This window comes from Populus nigra, chromosome 4 (assembly GCF_951802175.1).
Source record: "Populus nigra chromosome 4, ddPopNigr1.1, whole genome shotgun sequence".
NCBI classification, from domain to species: Eukaryota; Viridiplantae; Streptophyta; class Magnoliopsida; order Malpighiales; family Salicaceae; genus Populus; species Populus nigra.
This window is the reverse complement of record NC_084855.1, coordinates 4892902-4905078: the sequence shown is the minus strand read 5'-3', so window position 1 is coordinate 4905078 and position 12177 is coordinate 4892902. Positions and strand designations below refer to the sequence as shown.

The following is a 12177-nucleotide window of genomic DNA, read 5'->3' as shown; positions in this document are numbered from 1 at the left end:
TTGATCTAGAATTTATATTAAAAAGAACTTTATGAAAGGATAAAAATATCCTCGTGTGCATGGCCTTTCTTTTATAATCAAGAGCCAAAAATGCCATTTGATTGTTTTGAAAAAAAATAATTCAGAACGGTTCTATTTTTTAAAATTATAAGATAACTAAAAACATTTTACTGAAACAACATGTATATCTTGAATAATCCTCATTGAAAAAGTCTCTCGAACCAAAGGCATCAAATTTTATCTACAAGGACAAAAAAATAATTTCACTGTTAAAATCTAGTGATCCGTGAGCGTTCACAGTAATTTCCATAAGCGTTTTAGAGTCTTGTATAATGTATAATGGCTACAATCTTCGTAATTCATGTTTTGGAAAAAAAAAAAAATTGGCGTATCGACATAGACAACAAATATCAAGCATGGTTAATAAGAACTAACAGATATATGGAGGACAGTATACACATTTTGCTACTTAAATGCTTTACAAACTCAGTTGTAATCCTTCTATAAACATTGGACCCAGAAGAATAACTAAACCTTACTCTTTGTTTCTTTTGTGTTGTAACGGATAGCCTAAAATCATTTTCCCTCGGTTGTACAATAAAACCTCAATAGCTATGTTTTCTTTTTTTTAATCTTTACCACAAGTATGTTGAAGAAGGAACAACAAATGAGCAAATCATCAAAACGCGCCTGTTAGAATGTTGCGTGCGGAAATAGTCAGTTCCTGTTATCTGCTTCCGCAGATTCCTGACAGGTCTATCATTGAGTTAGGCAATGGTTTTCTGTATTAACCAAGGAGGAAAAGAAGTGTTTAGAAACCCACCTGACTTTCTTGCAGAAGTGTTTCAAGTTCAACTGTTATCTCAGAAAAGGATGGCCGCTTGTCTGGAACTGTTTCCCAACATCTTTGCATCAAGTCTAATAGTTTCGGATGTGCATTCTGAGGGAGATCAGGACGCAGCCCCTGGAAAATATTACACAAAATTTGTGGAACTATTAACTACACAAGCTTTTATTGCATGTCAAACCTAGAATGCTTTAACAATGCAATAGAGAAAGCACTGTCGATCTGGCACAAACTAGTTACTCTGTGACTTGGAAATGCAATCTTGAAACTATTTTAAGTTACTTTGTAACTGGCAATTTCAGTAACAGGACATAAACACTGAGAAGCAGCTTTCATCATACTAGAATTGAATGCAGCAAATCTGTAACGCAATCCAGAAAGCTCCTAATGCCACACTCCTTTCCAGAACACTGACACTCGCAATTACAGTGTAAAAATGCGCAAGATGGGACATATCACAGAACAAGGATACAAAGACGATTACTGTGTCCTTCTACATCCAATTCAAAGGCAGCCTAGAATAATATATTTCGAATATAAAACAGTATGTAGAATTCATGCCTGTCTCACTCCCAGGGCAGCTTGTAGTGGAGTCATGCTATCATATGGAACCTACAACACCAATAAAAATGTCTCGTGAGGATTATCTTCACTGCCAATTTTTTTTTTTTTTATCTATTTGTAACTTTGATTCTTTTTGTAAAAGCACGAGTGCTAGGAGTAAGTTTAGGAAATACCTTTGCAGTTACTAGCTCCCACAACACAATAGCAAAGCTGAATACATCTGCTTTCTGATCATATGGCAGATGGTTTATGACCTTGTATCAGACAAATTACAGTATAAGAAAATCAATCAGATGCAAGTTCAAAAAGAATAGAGCCCATGATGTTGCACAGAAGATGAAAAAGTTCACAAGGAACATGAACTTAAGAAAAACATACAAAACCCGGGTCCATTTCTTTTGTCTTAAAAGAGGATGAAAAAGTGGATGTATATCTTTCAATCTAATGTTCAGTACAGCTGAGGAGCGAGAGTACAGTAACTGGAAAGTTTAGAAAAAGAACATTTGCATTTCTTCCTGGAAGGGAAAACACTGATCTATAGTTATGGCTGTCAGATTTACCAAGTCTGAATTCTCAACAATTCACCTAAAAGAAAAGTTACAACACGATCTCTGCCAAAGAATTGCGGATAGTGACAGTTCTTTTTAATAAGCAGCTAATCAATTAAGGAGTTGAGTTGAAGAACCGGTGGCAATTGACAGCTTGTATCTCTTTATAGTAATGAAGCAAGACCACACAGCCAAGTTAAAAAATTCAAACCTCAGGTGCCATCCATCTGTAGGTTCCAGTCTCTGCTGTCATTACTCCCCCTTGATTCTGGAACCGAGCAACCCCAAAATCTGCTACCTTGACAACCTTGAGGAAAAAATGACAATAAGTTGAATTAAGATTTTTATATTGAATTTGAATTATTAACACAAGACTTGGTCAATCTATCCTGAATAATACAAGTTGAATAAAGATGCAAACTGGAATGACAGCCTATCACATTTATAGTCGACTAAATTGATGATTTATAACCCAAATTAGCCACTACTCAGCAGAAGAAAATATAACAACATCGGATCTTCATGCTCCATCCATTAACTGTGTGACCCATACATAAAAGGAGTTTCTAGATGGTGCCACATACAGATTAATAACATTTTTACAACAAACTTGAACTCCTTAAACTAAGAAGGATTGAAAAGCAAACTCTTCAATCGCAGCCAAACAGAAGGGAAGAAGAAGAAGAATTAATAACATTAGAATATGATGAACATTTTTAAATAATTTATGTTTACGAGGTCCACAACAATACGATCTCACTTCAATCAATCAAAATAAGAACTCGTACGTTTTGAGTATCCATGAGCAAATTTGCTGTCTTCAAATCCCTATGAATGATGTTGTTTTGATGCAAATACTCCATTCCTTTGCAAACATCAATCACAAACTTCAGCAATTGAGGGAGCTCCAATATATTATGGTTCTTATGCAAGTAATCATAGAGACTTCCTCCAGGCATAAACTCTGCAAGCAAGAACATCATCCTTACAGAGGATTCAATGAAACAGAAAACAGGCAAACAAACAAATACAGACCCAATTACAATTGCATTTGACTCCATTACAAAAATGAAGTCATGTATGCCAAAGGAACAAAGATGAAAATTGATATTTTGTATCCCATGTTAGATATTAACACAAGTATGAGCACGATCTTCAACTTTAGTAGACTCCCACAAAGAGGATGGGTACAGAGGCCTATGCCTTAGATATTAACTTAATGAAATGACAGTAAAAATATTCCCAGCCAAAACAACTTGAGGAACTTAAACCCTAGCATAAAACCTAACATTATTTCACAACAATACATAATATTGTAGGTATGCCACGAAAGCAAACCCTCCACAATCCACTTTGTGGTCTCATCAACTACTAATAGTCAAAAATAGATTTGCACTGGTACTTGATACTCATAATAAGCCCCAGAGGTTTCCAGCTTCTAATTTGGAAAAGAAAATGACACAGAGATTCGTATCAATTACTTAAAAGAGAGAGCACCATAAAGAAGCACAATCATTAAATAGAAGAGCAAAGCCTTAAGTTCCTTAAGTTCTCTTTAGGGCAGTGTATCTTCCCCTCAACTTCTTCTTCGCAAATCTTTGTATGGTTTGAAACAAAGTCCTCGTGCTTGGTTTGAAAAATTTAGTCAGGCAGTTGAAAAGTTTGGCATGACAAAAAGTAAGTCTGACCACTCTGTTTTCTACAAACAATTTGAAGCTGACATCATTCTTTTAATTGTGTATGTAAATGACATTGTCATAACTGGAAGTGATATTACAGGAATCTCATCTCTTAAGTCCTTTCTTCACCCTCAGTTTCACACGAAAGATTTAGGGATGCTAAAGTATTTCTTGGGTGTTGAAGTAAATAAGAGCAAAAGAGGTATCTTCCTATCTCAGAAGAAATATGTGCTTGACTTATTAACCGAGACAGGGAAATTAGAGGCAAAACCATGTAGCGTCCCGATGATTCCTAACTCGCAACTTACAAAAGATGGTGAATTATTTGAAGATCTAGAGATATATAGAAGACTGCTTGGGAAGTTGAATTATCTTCCAGTGACTCGTCCAGATATTGCTTATTTTGTCGATGTTGTAAGTCAATTTATGTCATCCCCAACAGTTCACCATTGGGCAGCTTTAGAACAGATTTTGTGTTACTTAAAAGGAGCACCTAGACGTGGTATCTTGTATGAAAATCATGAACACGCTCATATTGAATATTTTTCAGATGCAGATTGGGCAGGTTCCTAGGTAGATAGAAGATCCACATCAGGTTATTGTGTCTTTGTTGGAGGCAATTTGGTTTCGTGGAAAAGAAAGAAGCAAAATGTCGTGTCACGATCAAGTGCAAAATCAGAATACAGTGCCATGGCACAATCTGTGTGAAATAATGTGGATGTATCAGCTCTTGACTGAAGTAGGTCTCAAGGCTTCAGTACCAGCAAAATTGTGGTGTGATAACCCAGCAGCTCTTTATATTGCATCTAATCCTGTTTTCCATGAATGAACTAAGCATATTGAAATTGATTGTCATTTCATCCGTGAGAAAATACAGCAAGGTTTGATTTCCACAGGGTATGTGAAAATACAACAATTGGGGGATTTTTTCACGAAAGCTCTAAACAAGGCATGATAAATATCTATGCTCCAGCTTGAGGGGGAGTGTTACAGGTTGTAAATAGCACATAATTAGGAAGTAATGTAGAGCCTAATTGTAGGGATTCTAATTAGTCTACTTTCCTAATATAGGGTCCTAATTGTAAGGATTCTAATTAGTCTACTTTCCTATATAGGGTTCCTATCTTGTATACAAGGGATAGATTGATCAATGTAAAAGTAAGAGAGAATATTTGTTTTCTTCTTCTATGTTTTCATGATCAAATAAAACTGGAAAAAGGAAAGAAAGGTGAAGGGAATATTGCTTGCTGTAGAGTTCTGTACCTGTTACTATACACAAATGCGGTGATTTTGTGCATGCACCAATAAAACGAACAACATTTCTATGCTGGACTTCCCTGCATCAAGAAAATCCCAAAAGAAGATATTTAATTTGGATAGCTATTCAGGTACAAATGTAAAACAATTAAACAATAAAAATGCTTTGAATGACGGTAAGGTAGAACAATCAGAATATTAACTCAAATGGACTAGTTGAAAAGAAATTCATGCTCAATTAAGTGCCAGAACTTTCAGACTACACTATTAAATTACATTACTAAACTGAAAGGGAAGAGATTTCCACTACAAAGAAAAGAGGAATTCTTAACTACCATGTGGATGTATAAATAAGAGCCATGTCTTTGGACACAGAACAGGGTTAAATGTCATCCCTCTTTTTCATGGTTTTCCCCAATACTGTTCAAATTGTATAAAACAGCATTGAATGAATAAAGAAATGACTGAAAAGGTCAAACAAAAGTCGATTCCATGGCTGCTTGAAGGACAAATAAATACAGGTTAATCAAATAACAGAGATTAGTCAAAATGAGAACAGGAAGAAGATCAAAATCCCTGGATTGAACCAATGCTTCTGGTATAATTTGTTTTAATTCAAATAAAATAAAAGCATTTTGAGTAAAAGGATATGAATAGCCCTTTGTACGGAAAAAGAATGCATTCAACAAAAAGAAAGTTTAAAGAGTCGTTAATGTAAAAAACCACAATCTCAAACCCCTTAACAAAGAAAACAAAATTTTTAGAATCCAAAAACAAAGCTATAATGGACAAGTCAATTCTGGAAAAAATGTTCTCCTGAAAAAAAATGTTCTCGCCAAAATATTCCTTTATGTGACAAACTTGGTATAGAAAGTAGAGGTTCTTCCAGGAAATATGCAAGTGTTTTAAGTGTCAATTAAGTCAAAATCATACAGTAGGGCATATTAACTACAAAATCTGTTTTCTATATCGGCAGCATGGTGCAATGCTTGCATCAAAAAAATGCACTTCACTTGGAAATGCATGTTTAAGAAAAGGAAAGAGGAAAAGAAAATGGAGACTTCAAAGCGCATGATATATACTCTATTTTAATTTTCAATGACATTTCGCCTCCAGCATATCTAGCATTGAAAAAAAATAATGCAAAAAGAAAAAAAATAAGAAAAGTTCCACTGGATTTTGTTTTGCAAATTTCTCAGTGAATAAATTATTAAAAAACAATAAAACATAAGCCAAATTTTAATTACTAAGACAGACTAGCAAAGATGTGCTCTCAAGCACATTACATAAAACCAAGTGTAATATTATTGGCAGCTTCATTGGTGTCAGATTATGTCATTCTCAGGTATCCTTGCAAATATAAAGGTTAACATGACAGACACATGAGAGTTGATGAATGAGTGGACAACCCATACAGCAAAGTTCAATGACTTTCGCTCTCTCTATTAATAAAACTTGATTTAAAGAATCTTTAAGGAAGATAATTGAGTTGGCATGATTGAAGTGTGAAGTCAAATTCTTAAGCATTTTTACATGATGTATTTAGCAAGAATCAATTTAAAAGGCACAAAGTGAACTTCAATATTACAGTTTCCGCCTATTCACCTTAGAATTGCCACTTCTTGTGCAAACTCTTCTTCTTGAGTATCATTTAATTGCTCAGATCTAAAAATTTTAATGGCAACATCTTGACCAAGGTAAACTCCACGGTACCTTCAAATTATCAGAAGATAACTTATGAGAAAGAGACGACAACCAAAAAATAGACTTGAAGAAAAGTAGTTAAATCTGAAAAGCCCAACTCACAAATCTCCAGAAGAACCAGATGCAATGTTTTCTCCTATCTTCAATAACCTTCTATCTATTTCCCAATCTCCAGGTTTTGCACCAGCTGCTAATGCTTTATCTATAGATGAACGAGGATGTGAAGAACCAGACCATGAACCCTGTGTTTCCAGAGAGAATAGTCAGAATATTTTATTCATTGTTTAGTGAAACAAATGCAGAGAATAAAAACCCATGCAATAGAAAAGGATTGGGCAAGTTTAAGATTTGGGAGTCTACAGTAGTCAAATGGTGACAGCAAAGCAAAAGCTTAGAGACAAGAAGAGGAGCAAGATCTCCTCGATAAGTCAGGAATGGAGAGGAATTTAATTTCAAAAACTCCATTGATATGATTTTTTTAAAAAAAAAATTCCTACAAGCACTGCAAAGAGAAGCTCTAAACTAAGCTTCTCTAAACTAAATTACGTTAACCTTTAATATAGTAAATCAGCACAGCTTCTACATTCAGTAACAGCCAGCAACTTCATCTGACTATCAGATTGTGGGTTTTACACTAAGATATTTAGTTCCATCATAAACACCAAATGCATCAGCAGTACAAAGAAGTATCAGAAGTCAGCATTCAAGAATTGAGAGGGTTGCTACATCTTCTTAATGGAACACCACAAGGCTGAACAACGAGATCCAAAAGTAAATTGTTTATGAAGGATTGCTTGGTGGAACAAACCAACAATCATGCATTGCAAAGCTCATTAGAATATATGTTTTATCTCTTAAAAAAAAAAATAAGTGGATACACATGCACAAACCGCATCTGACACTCAAATTTACTGAATTGACAAGAAAGTGAACGGTCAAGTGATCTGCAACATTTTTGTGCAGCTAAAAAATGAGACATATGCTGCAATAATATACAAAGCCTTAGTTGATATATACTATATCCTGTAATGGTTACTCAAATTGCTGCAAGTTAATTCTAGTTATAAGGCAACAGTTTTCAGATAAGAGACAATTTTAACATGTCTGCATTCACTTTCCATTATGCCACAATGCCAACATTAGCTAGCTGGGGAATGAAAAAGAAGAATACACACAAAAGACCAACTTTCCCCTAAATTAGCCATTCTTTTTTCCAGAAAATTCAGCAGATAACCCCAATAAAAGCAGCACAATTTGGAACTACCCAGCAAGATGAGAAAATTTCTAAATGTTTGTTCACAGCACATATCAATTGCAACTCTCATTTGCTTTTCATTTTCTGTGTCCTCCATTACCAGGGATGGCTAAATTCCCTTCCACAAGCATGCATGGAATATCTTCCACTAGGTACAATATGTAAAGGTAAAAAAAGGTGATCATAAAATACACATACAATTTTCAGGATCTTTTTATTTTCCATTGAAAAGGCATAGTAAATCCGAATCAACTATCATGATCATGATCAAGAAAAAAAATCTAAAATGATGATGTCATGAATTTATCAAGATATTTCTATAGGCAGCAGTGTGATTAAAGCAAAACTGTAACCCAAAAAAACAAACAAAAGGTTCATACTGAGACACGAATTACCTCGCTTCTTGCAATTGCTTCTTCCATAGCCTTATACAAACCATCTGTATCCTGGCCACAACATTGCAAAGTCAGCAACATTTGGACTCAGCACAGATTCCTGTCATAAAGAGATATAATCACAATGCTCCTTAATATAATATGAGGCCACTGTCTGGGGATAAGCACATTTGTTTAAGAAACCAACTGGCAAATTTTCTAAACAAAAAGGAAAACATAGAGATTCATCACTAACGTCAATATGATATTTGTGATGCAAGATATGAGAGATGGATTAACATTCGAGACGACCAACAGGAGTAAAGAGATAGCCCCCATACTATTAAGATCCTTCAGTGGCAATAATGAGTCACACTGACTCTCTAAGTAAGGAAAAAATGTATTGGGAATATCAACACAAGATCTTAATGAGTATCAAGTACCTCAATAGGCCATCCATCCACCACAAATACATCCAGAGAGTAACCATCAGTAGTTGAAAACACATGAGCTTCGCGGATGTTGAGCCCTATATCAGAAAGCAAAGCAGAAAGCTAGAAGAAAACAAAACATCATCAGAAGAAATTCACATTTTTCAATTTTAAATCACCAAAATTAACCCAAGTCTTGTGTTCCATTGGTTCAACTGAGTTTTGCATTGCTTTTACCTTGTAGTAGAGCATATATCTGATTCTCTGAACATCATTAGCTTAGATAAGTTATAACTTCCATCTTATTAATATGCTTTAGATTGGAAAATAAGACTTCATGATGCATTAGCAAAGCTCACATAAAATCTGGCAAGGGGCATGTTCATAACTTAAGGGTCTACAGGTAAATATGAAGAATTATGCCATGTTCTCCTTCCCAATGAAGAATAATAGCAAATCCCAACAAGCTGCACAAGTTGAAGTCTTATTCATACTACACACAGTGAATCCAACAGCTGGTGAATAAAAAGCAAAGGGGCCCCATAGTGTTTTTAAAAGTTGCAATTGGAAATGAAACCAGGGCAATAAAATAATCCTTTCATTAAATTCAAATAGCATACATAAAATTATGGTTATTTTGTGAATATAGAAGAGAAAAAACCAATGCAACTAAGTTCAAGCTTCATTTTACTTTTATGGGAGAAATAAATACTATGGTAGCAAATTCCAAGCTTGTTTTTTTTCCACCCTTTTACTGAGTTAATCTGATATCCACTCAAAACTCATTGCAAGAAATGCAATGCAGTTTAATAAACTTATATTTGAGCTCAACTTCTACAAATGCAAATGTCAAAAAATTGTGGTTTAAGTTAATGAAGGATTCCGATCATGGAAATGGACTGGTGTAACTCATAAGAATAACAAAACATTAAAAAAAAAAAAAAAAGTCCACCCAAACATACCTGACTAAGAAGCTTAGGCTTGTCTACAGTAGAAAATATGAATTCATGAATTGGAACATGTGAAACTTCTTGCCTGCAATAAGTTCCAAGCAACCAACTTAATTCCACTATAGAAAAATATATAAAGAACACATTAGTGATCTAGGTATAATTCATCCTTTTCAAGCATATATAGGTATAATCTATACTCCTTTTACAACACCCAGACAATTATGATAGAGGATAAGATCAGAAAGAAAATAACAACTCTTTTTGAATTTTATCAATATGGAACAACATAGAGCATTGCTGCCACTTCCATTTAGGCTTGTATGGGTTGGTAATGAGGGAAAATTTATAGTTCTTACAGGAAAAACACAGGGAACAAAACAGCACAAATATTGGCAATTATACTAATCTACAGAGTGAACCCACTGCACTAAAAGCAAACTCTTGAAATTCCCTATTTTTAAAAAAATATCCAATATAACAAATATTTTGCTCTTCAGGATTAAAAAAAAACGTGAAAAAAGAAATGGTGACAAAGTTTCATTGAGAAAGCACCTTCTGGAAACATCCCCTGAATGATACCTCTCTTCCATGTCCTTGGAACTTTTTCTAACATCCAAATTCAGATCCTCGAGCTTAGAGCAAGGCTCAAATTCAATCGTACAATCCTTGATTCTACTTGCAGAAAAGGCATAAATAACAAATAAAGAAAAATGCATTGACAAACCAGCAATATAGTACGGTCATGAGGTTTAAATGCTCACTAAATCTAGAAAAAAAAAGGTTCAAAGCTCATTGATATGTGCACATAAATAAGATCTTCAAGGATGCAAAACCTCTTCTGTGATGGCACAACTCCTCCATCATCCGTATCACATGCTGGCCTTGGGATAGGAGTCATAGTTATGAACTGTTGTTCACCATTGCACTCTGTTTTAGTGCGAAGTTTCTTCCCAGAAGCAAAAGCAGAAAATAAGCAGACAGAGCATAGAATGTAAGATGTGTTACTGAAACAAAATAGCAGGACAAAATCATAAGTAATACAATCATTTTAAATATATAGTAAGTTCTTTAATATTCAGTATCAATTTTAGGATTTGGAACTAGAAAGATGGCCTTAATAATTGCTACAAGATATATTATCCTAGTAAATAGAATCTTAAGCTAAAAGTTAGCAGCCAATTAACTTGTAGAGCTCTGTGTGCAAGTGATTTATAGTTTAATGCACATATGCTTCAAAGAGGTGAGGGAATATCTTCTTGGTTCAAACTCCCATGTGATCTGTTGACCCTAGCCCCCAAACAACCAGGATGATGGCTAACCAAAATAATAATAATAAAAAAAGTCCCAACATTTTGAGGCATGAAGAGAGTCAGATATGTAATAGACGTATTGTGTAAATTAGACAAATGGCAATGAGGCGTGAGATAAATTTTAGATGACACACACACACACACACACACCAGAAAGCTATCTGTTTTTGATAAAAGTTTCTCACCAGGAACATAGAGTCAAATTCGTTGTTTTACAACTATATATGTTAACAACATCGATCCAAGAAACTAGAACCCGAAGTATCCCACCGAGTACAGTTGATTTCAATCCCTATCATTAATCACTCCACCACTAAATTTACAAAAATGACTAGTACAATGTCATTTAAGAAAATGACTACTGCCTTATTCATCATTTCATATCTTGCTTCATTTTCAGCTAATTCTCCATGAAAGTTCCGTCGAAATTATAAAGCAGATTGGAGCTTAGCTAACCATGTGATTCAATAAAATAAGAAGTATCAAAAGCCATTGATAGTGGGAAGAGCAAAATCAAGGCAGTACCTCTAAGAAACGGATATGGTAAACAGGACGCCTTTCTGGATCCTTTGCCATAGCAAGTAGTTTTTGATGTAACAAAACGTCTTCCACTCGATCCATGTTAACATCCAGTCCGTAACTGATAACAACAACAACAACAAACAAGCAAATACAGCAACAATAAGTTCACTAGAATAAAAATAATTAACAGATTCACAAAGAGAACAGAAGCGGGAGCAAATATGAAGTGAATAGAATTCAGAAAACCTAGCAGGCAAGCGATTGAAGTGAGAGTCGATGTGTTCACGAAACAACTCAGGATTAGAAACGGCTTCTTCATGACCACTCTCTATGAAGCGATTATACACGTCGTTTCGCACATCGTGGTTACTAAAACTACCAAAGCTTCTCGGCGGTGAAGAGCTCTCTCCAACTCCTTCCGTTAAATCCATTCGATTTTCTTTCTTCTTTGGCGCTATAAGCAAGTTTCTTCAACTCCAACTGGTTCCATGGAGGGGGGAGATTTTCTTTGTGAGTGGAGAGGACAGGATCTTTGACTGTTGGTAGAATCTAGAAGGACAAGTGAAATGGATGAATTTGGGGTTTTGAAGGCATGCCAAGGACAGTTTCGTCCTATGAAAAAATCCGTAGCAGAAAACGGAGACTCTACTCGACGTCTGGAAGAACAGAGCAGGGAGACTGTATGGTTTTCTTTCCAGTTTTTCAATTCAATTTTTATACTTTTTATTAGCCT

The 12177-nt window shown here is 34.9% G+C and overlaps 1 protein-coding gene across 4 annotated transcripts; it reads right to left on the bottom strand.

Moving 5' to 3' along the window:
* Nucleotides 1-397: 397 nt before the first annotated feature.
* Nucleotides 398-12177, bottom strand: LOC133692434 (serine/threonine-protein kinase STY46-like). Of its 4 annotated transcripts, none has more exons than XM_062113368.1 (16): nucleotides 11691-12177; nucleotides 11448-11562; nucleotides 10446-10558; nucleotides 10165-10284; nucleotides 9622-9694; nucleotides 8672-8782; nucleotides 8250-8300; nucleotides 6702-6841; nucleotides 6501-6608; nucleotides 4902-4975; nucleotides 2748-2923; nucleotides 2171-2266; nucleotides 1585-1665; nucleotides 1409-1459; nucleotides 824-964; nucleotides 398-747 (listed from the first exon to the last, which is right to left on the bottom strand). In XM_062113368.1, exons 1-16 carry the CDS (start codon nucleotides 11873-11875, stop codon nucleotides 718-720), a joined length of 1665 nt encoding a protein of 554 aa, XP_061969352.1. In that variant the 5' UTR covers nucleotides 11876-12177; the 3' UTR covers nucleotides 398-717. The 4 variants fall into 4 exon arrangements, with proteins under 4 accessions (XP_061969352.1, XP_061969353.1, XP_061969351.1 ...); XM_062113369.1 differs by having other exon boundaries at nucleotides 398-756; nucleotides 10446-10519; XM_062113367.1 differs by having other exon boundaries at nucleotides 398-756; nucleotides 11691-12176.

What these genes read in the sequence shown, in the direction of transcription:
- LOC133692434 (XM_062113367.1), bottom strand. Translation starts at nt 11,875, where the DNA reads ATGGATTTAACGGAAGGAGTTGGAGAGAGCTCTTCACCGCCGAGAAGC. An exon ending in AGCCTAAGCTTCTTAGTCAG is followed by an intron (nt 8,783 to 9,621) that starts GTATGTTTGGGT and finishes GTTTTCTTCTAG; the next exon opens with CTTTCTGCTTTGCTTTCTGA. An exon ending in TGGATGGATGGCCTATTGAG is followed by an intron (nt 8,301 to 8,671) that starts GTACTTGATACT and finishes TGTTGTGGCCAG; the next exon opens with GATACAGATGGTTTGTATAA.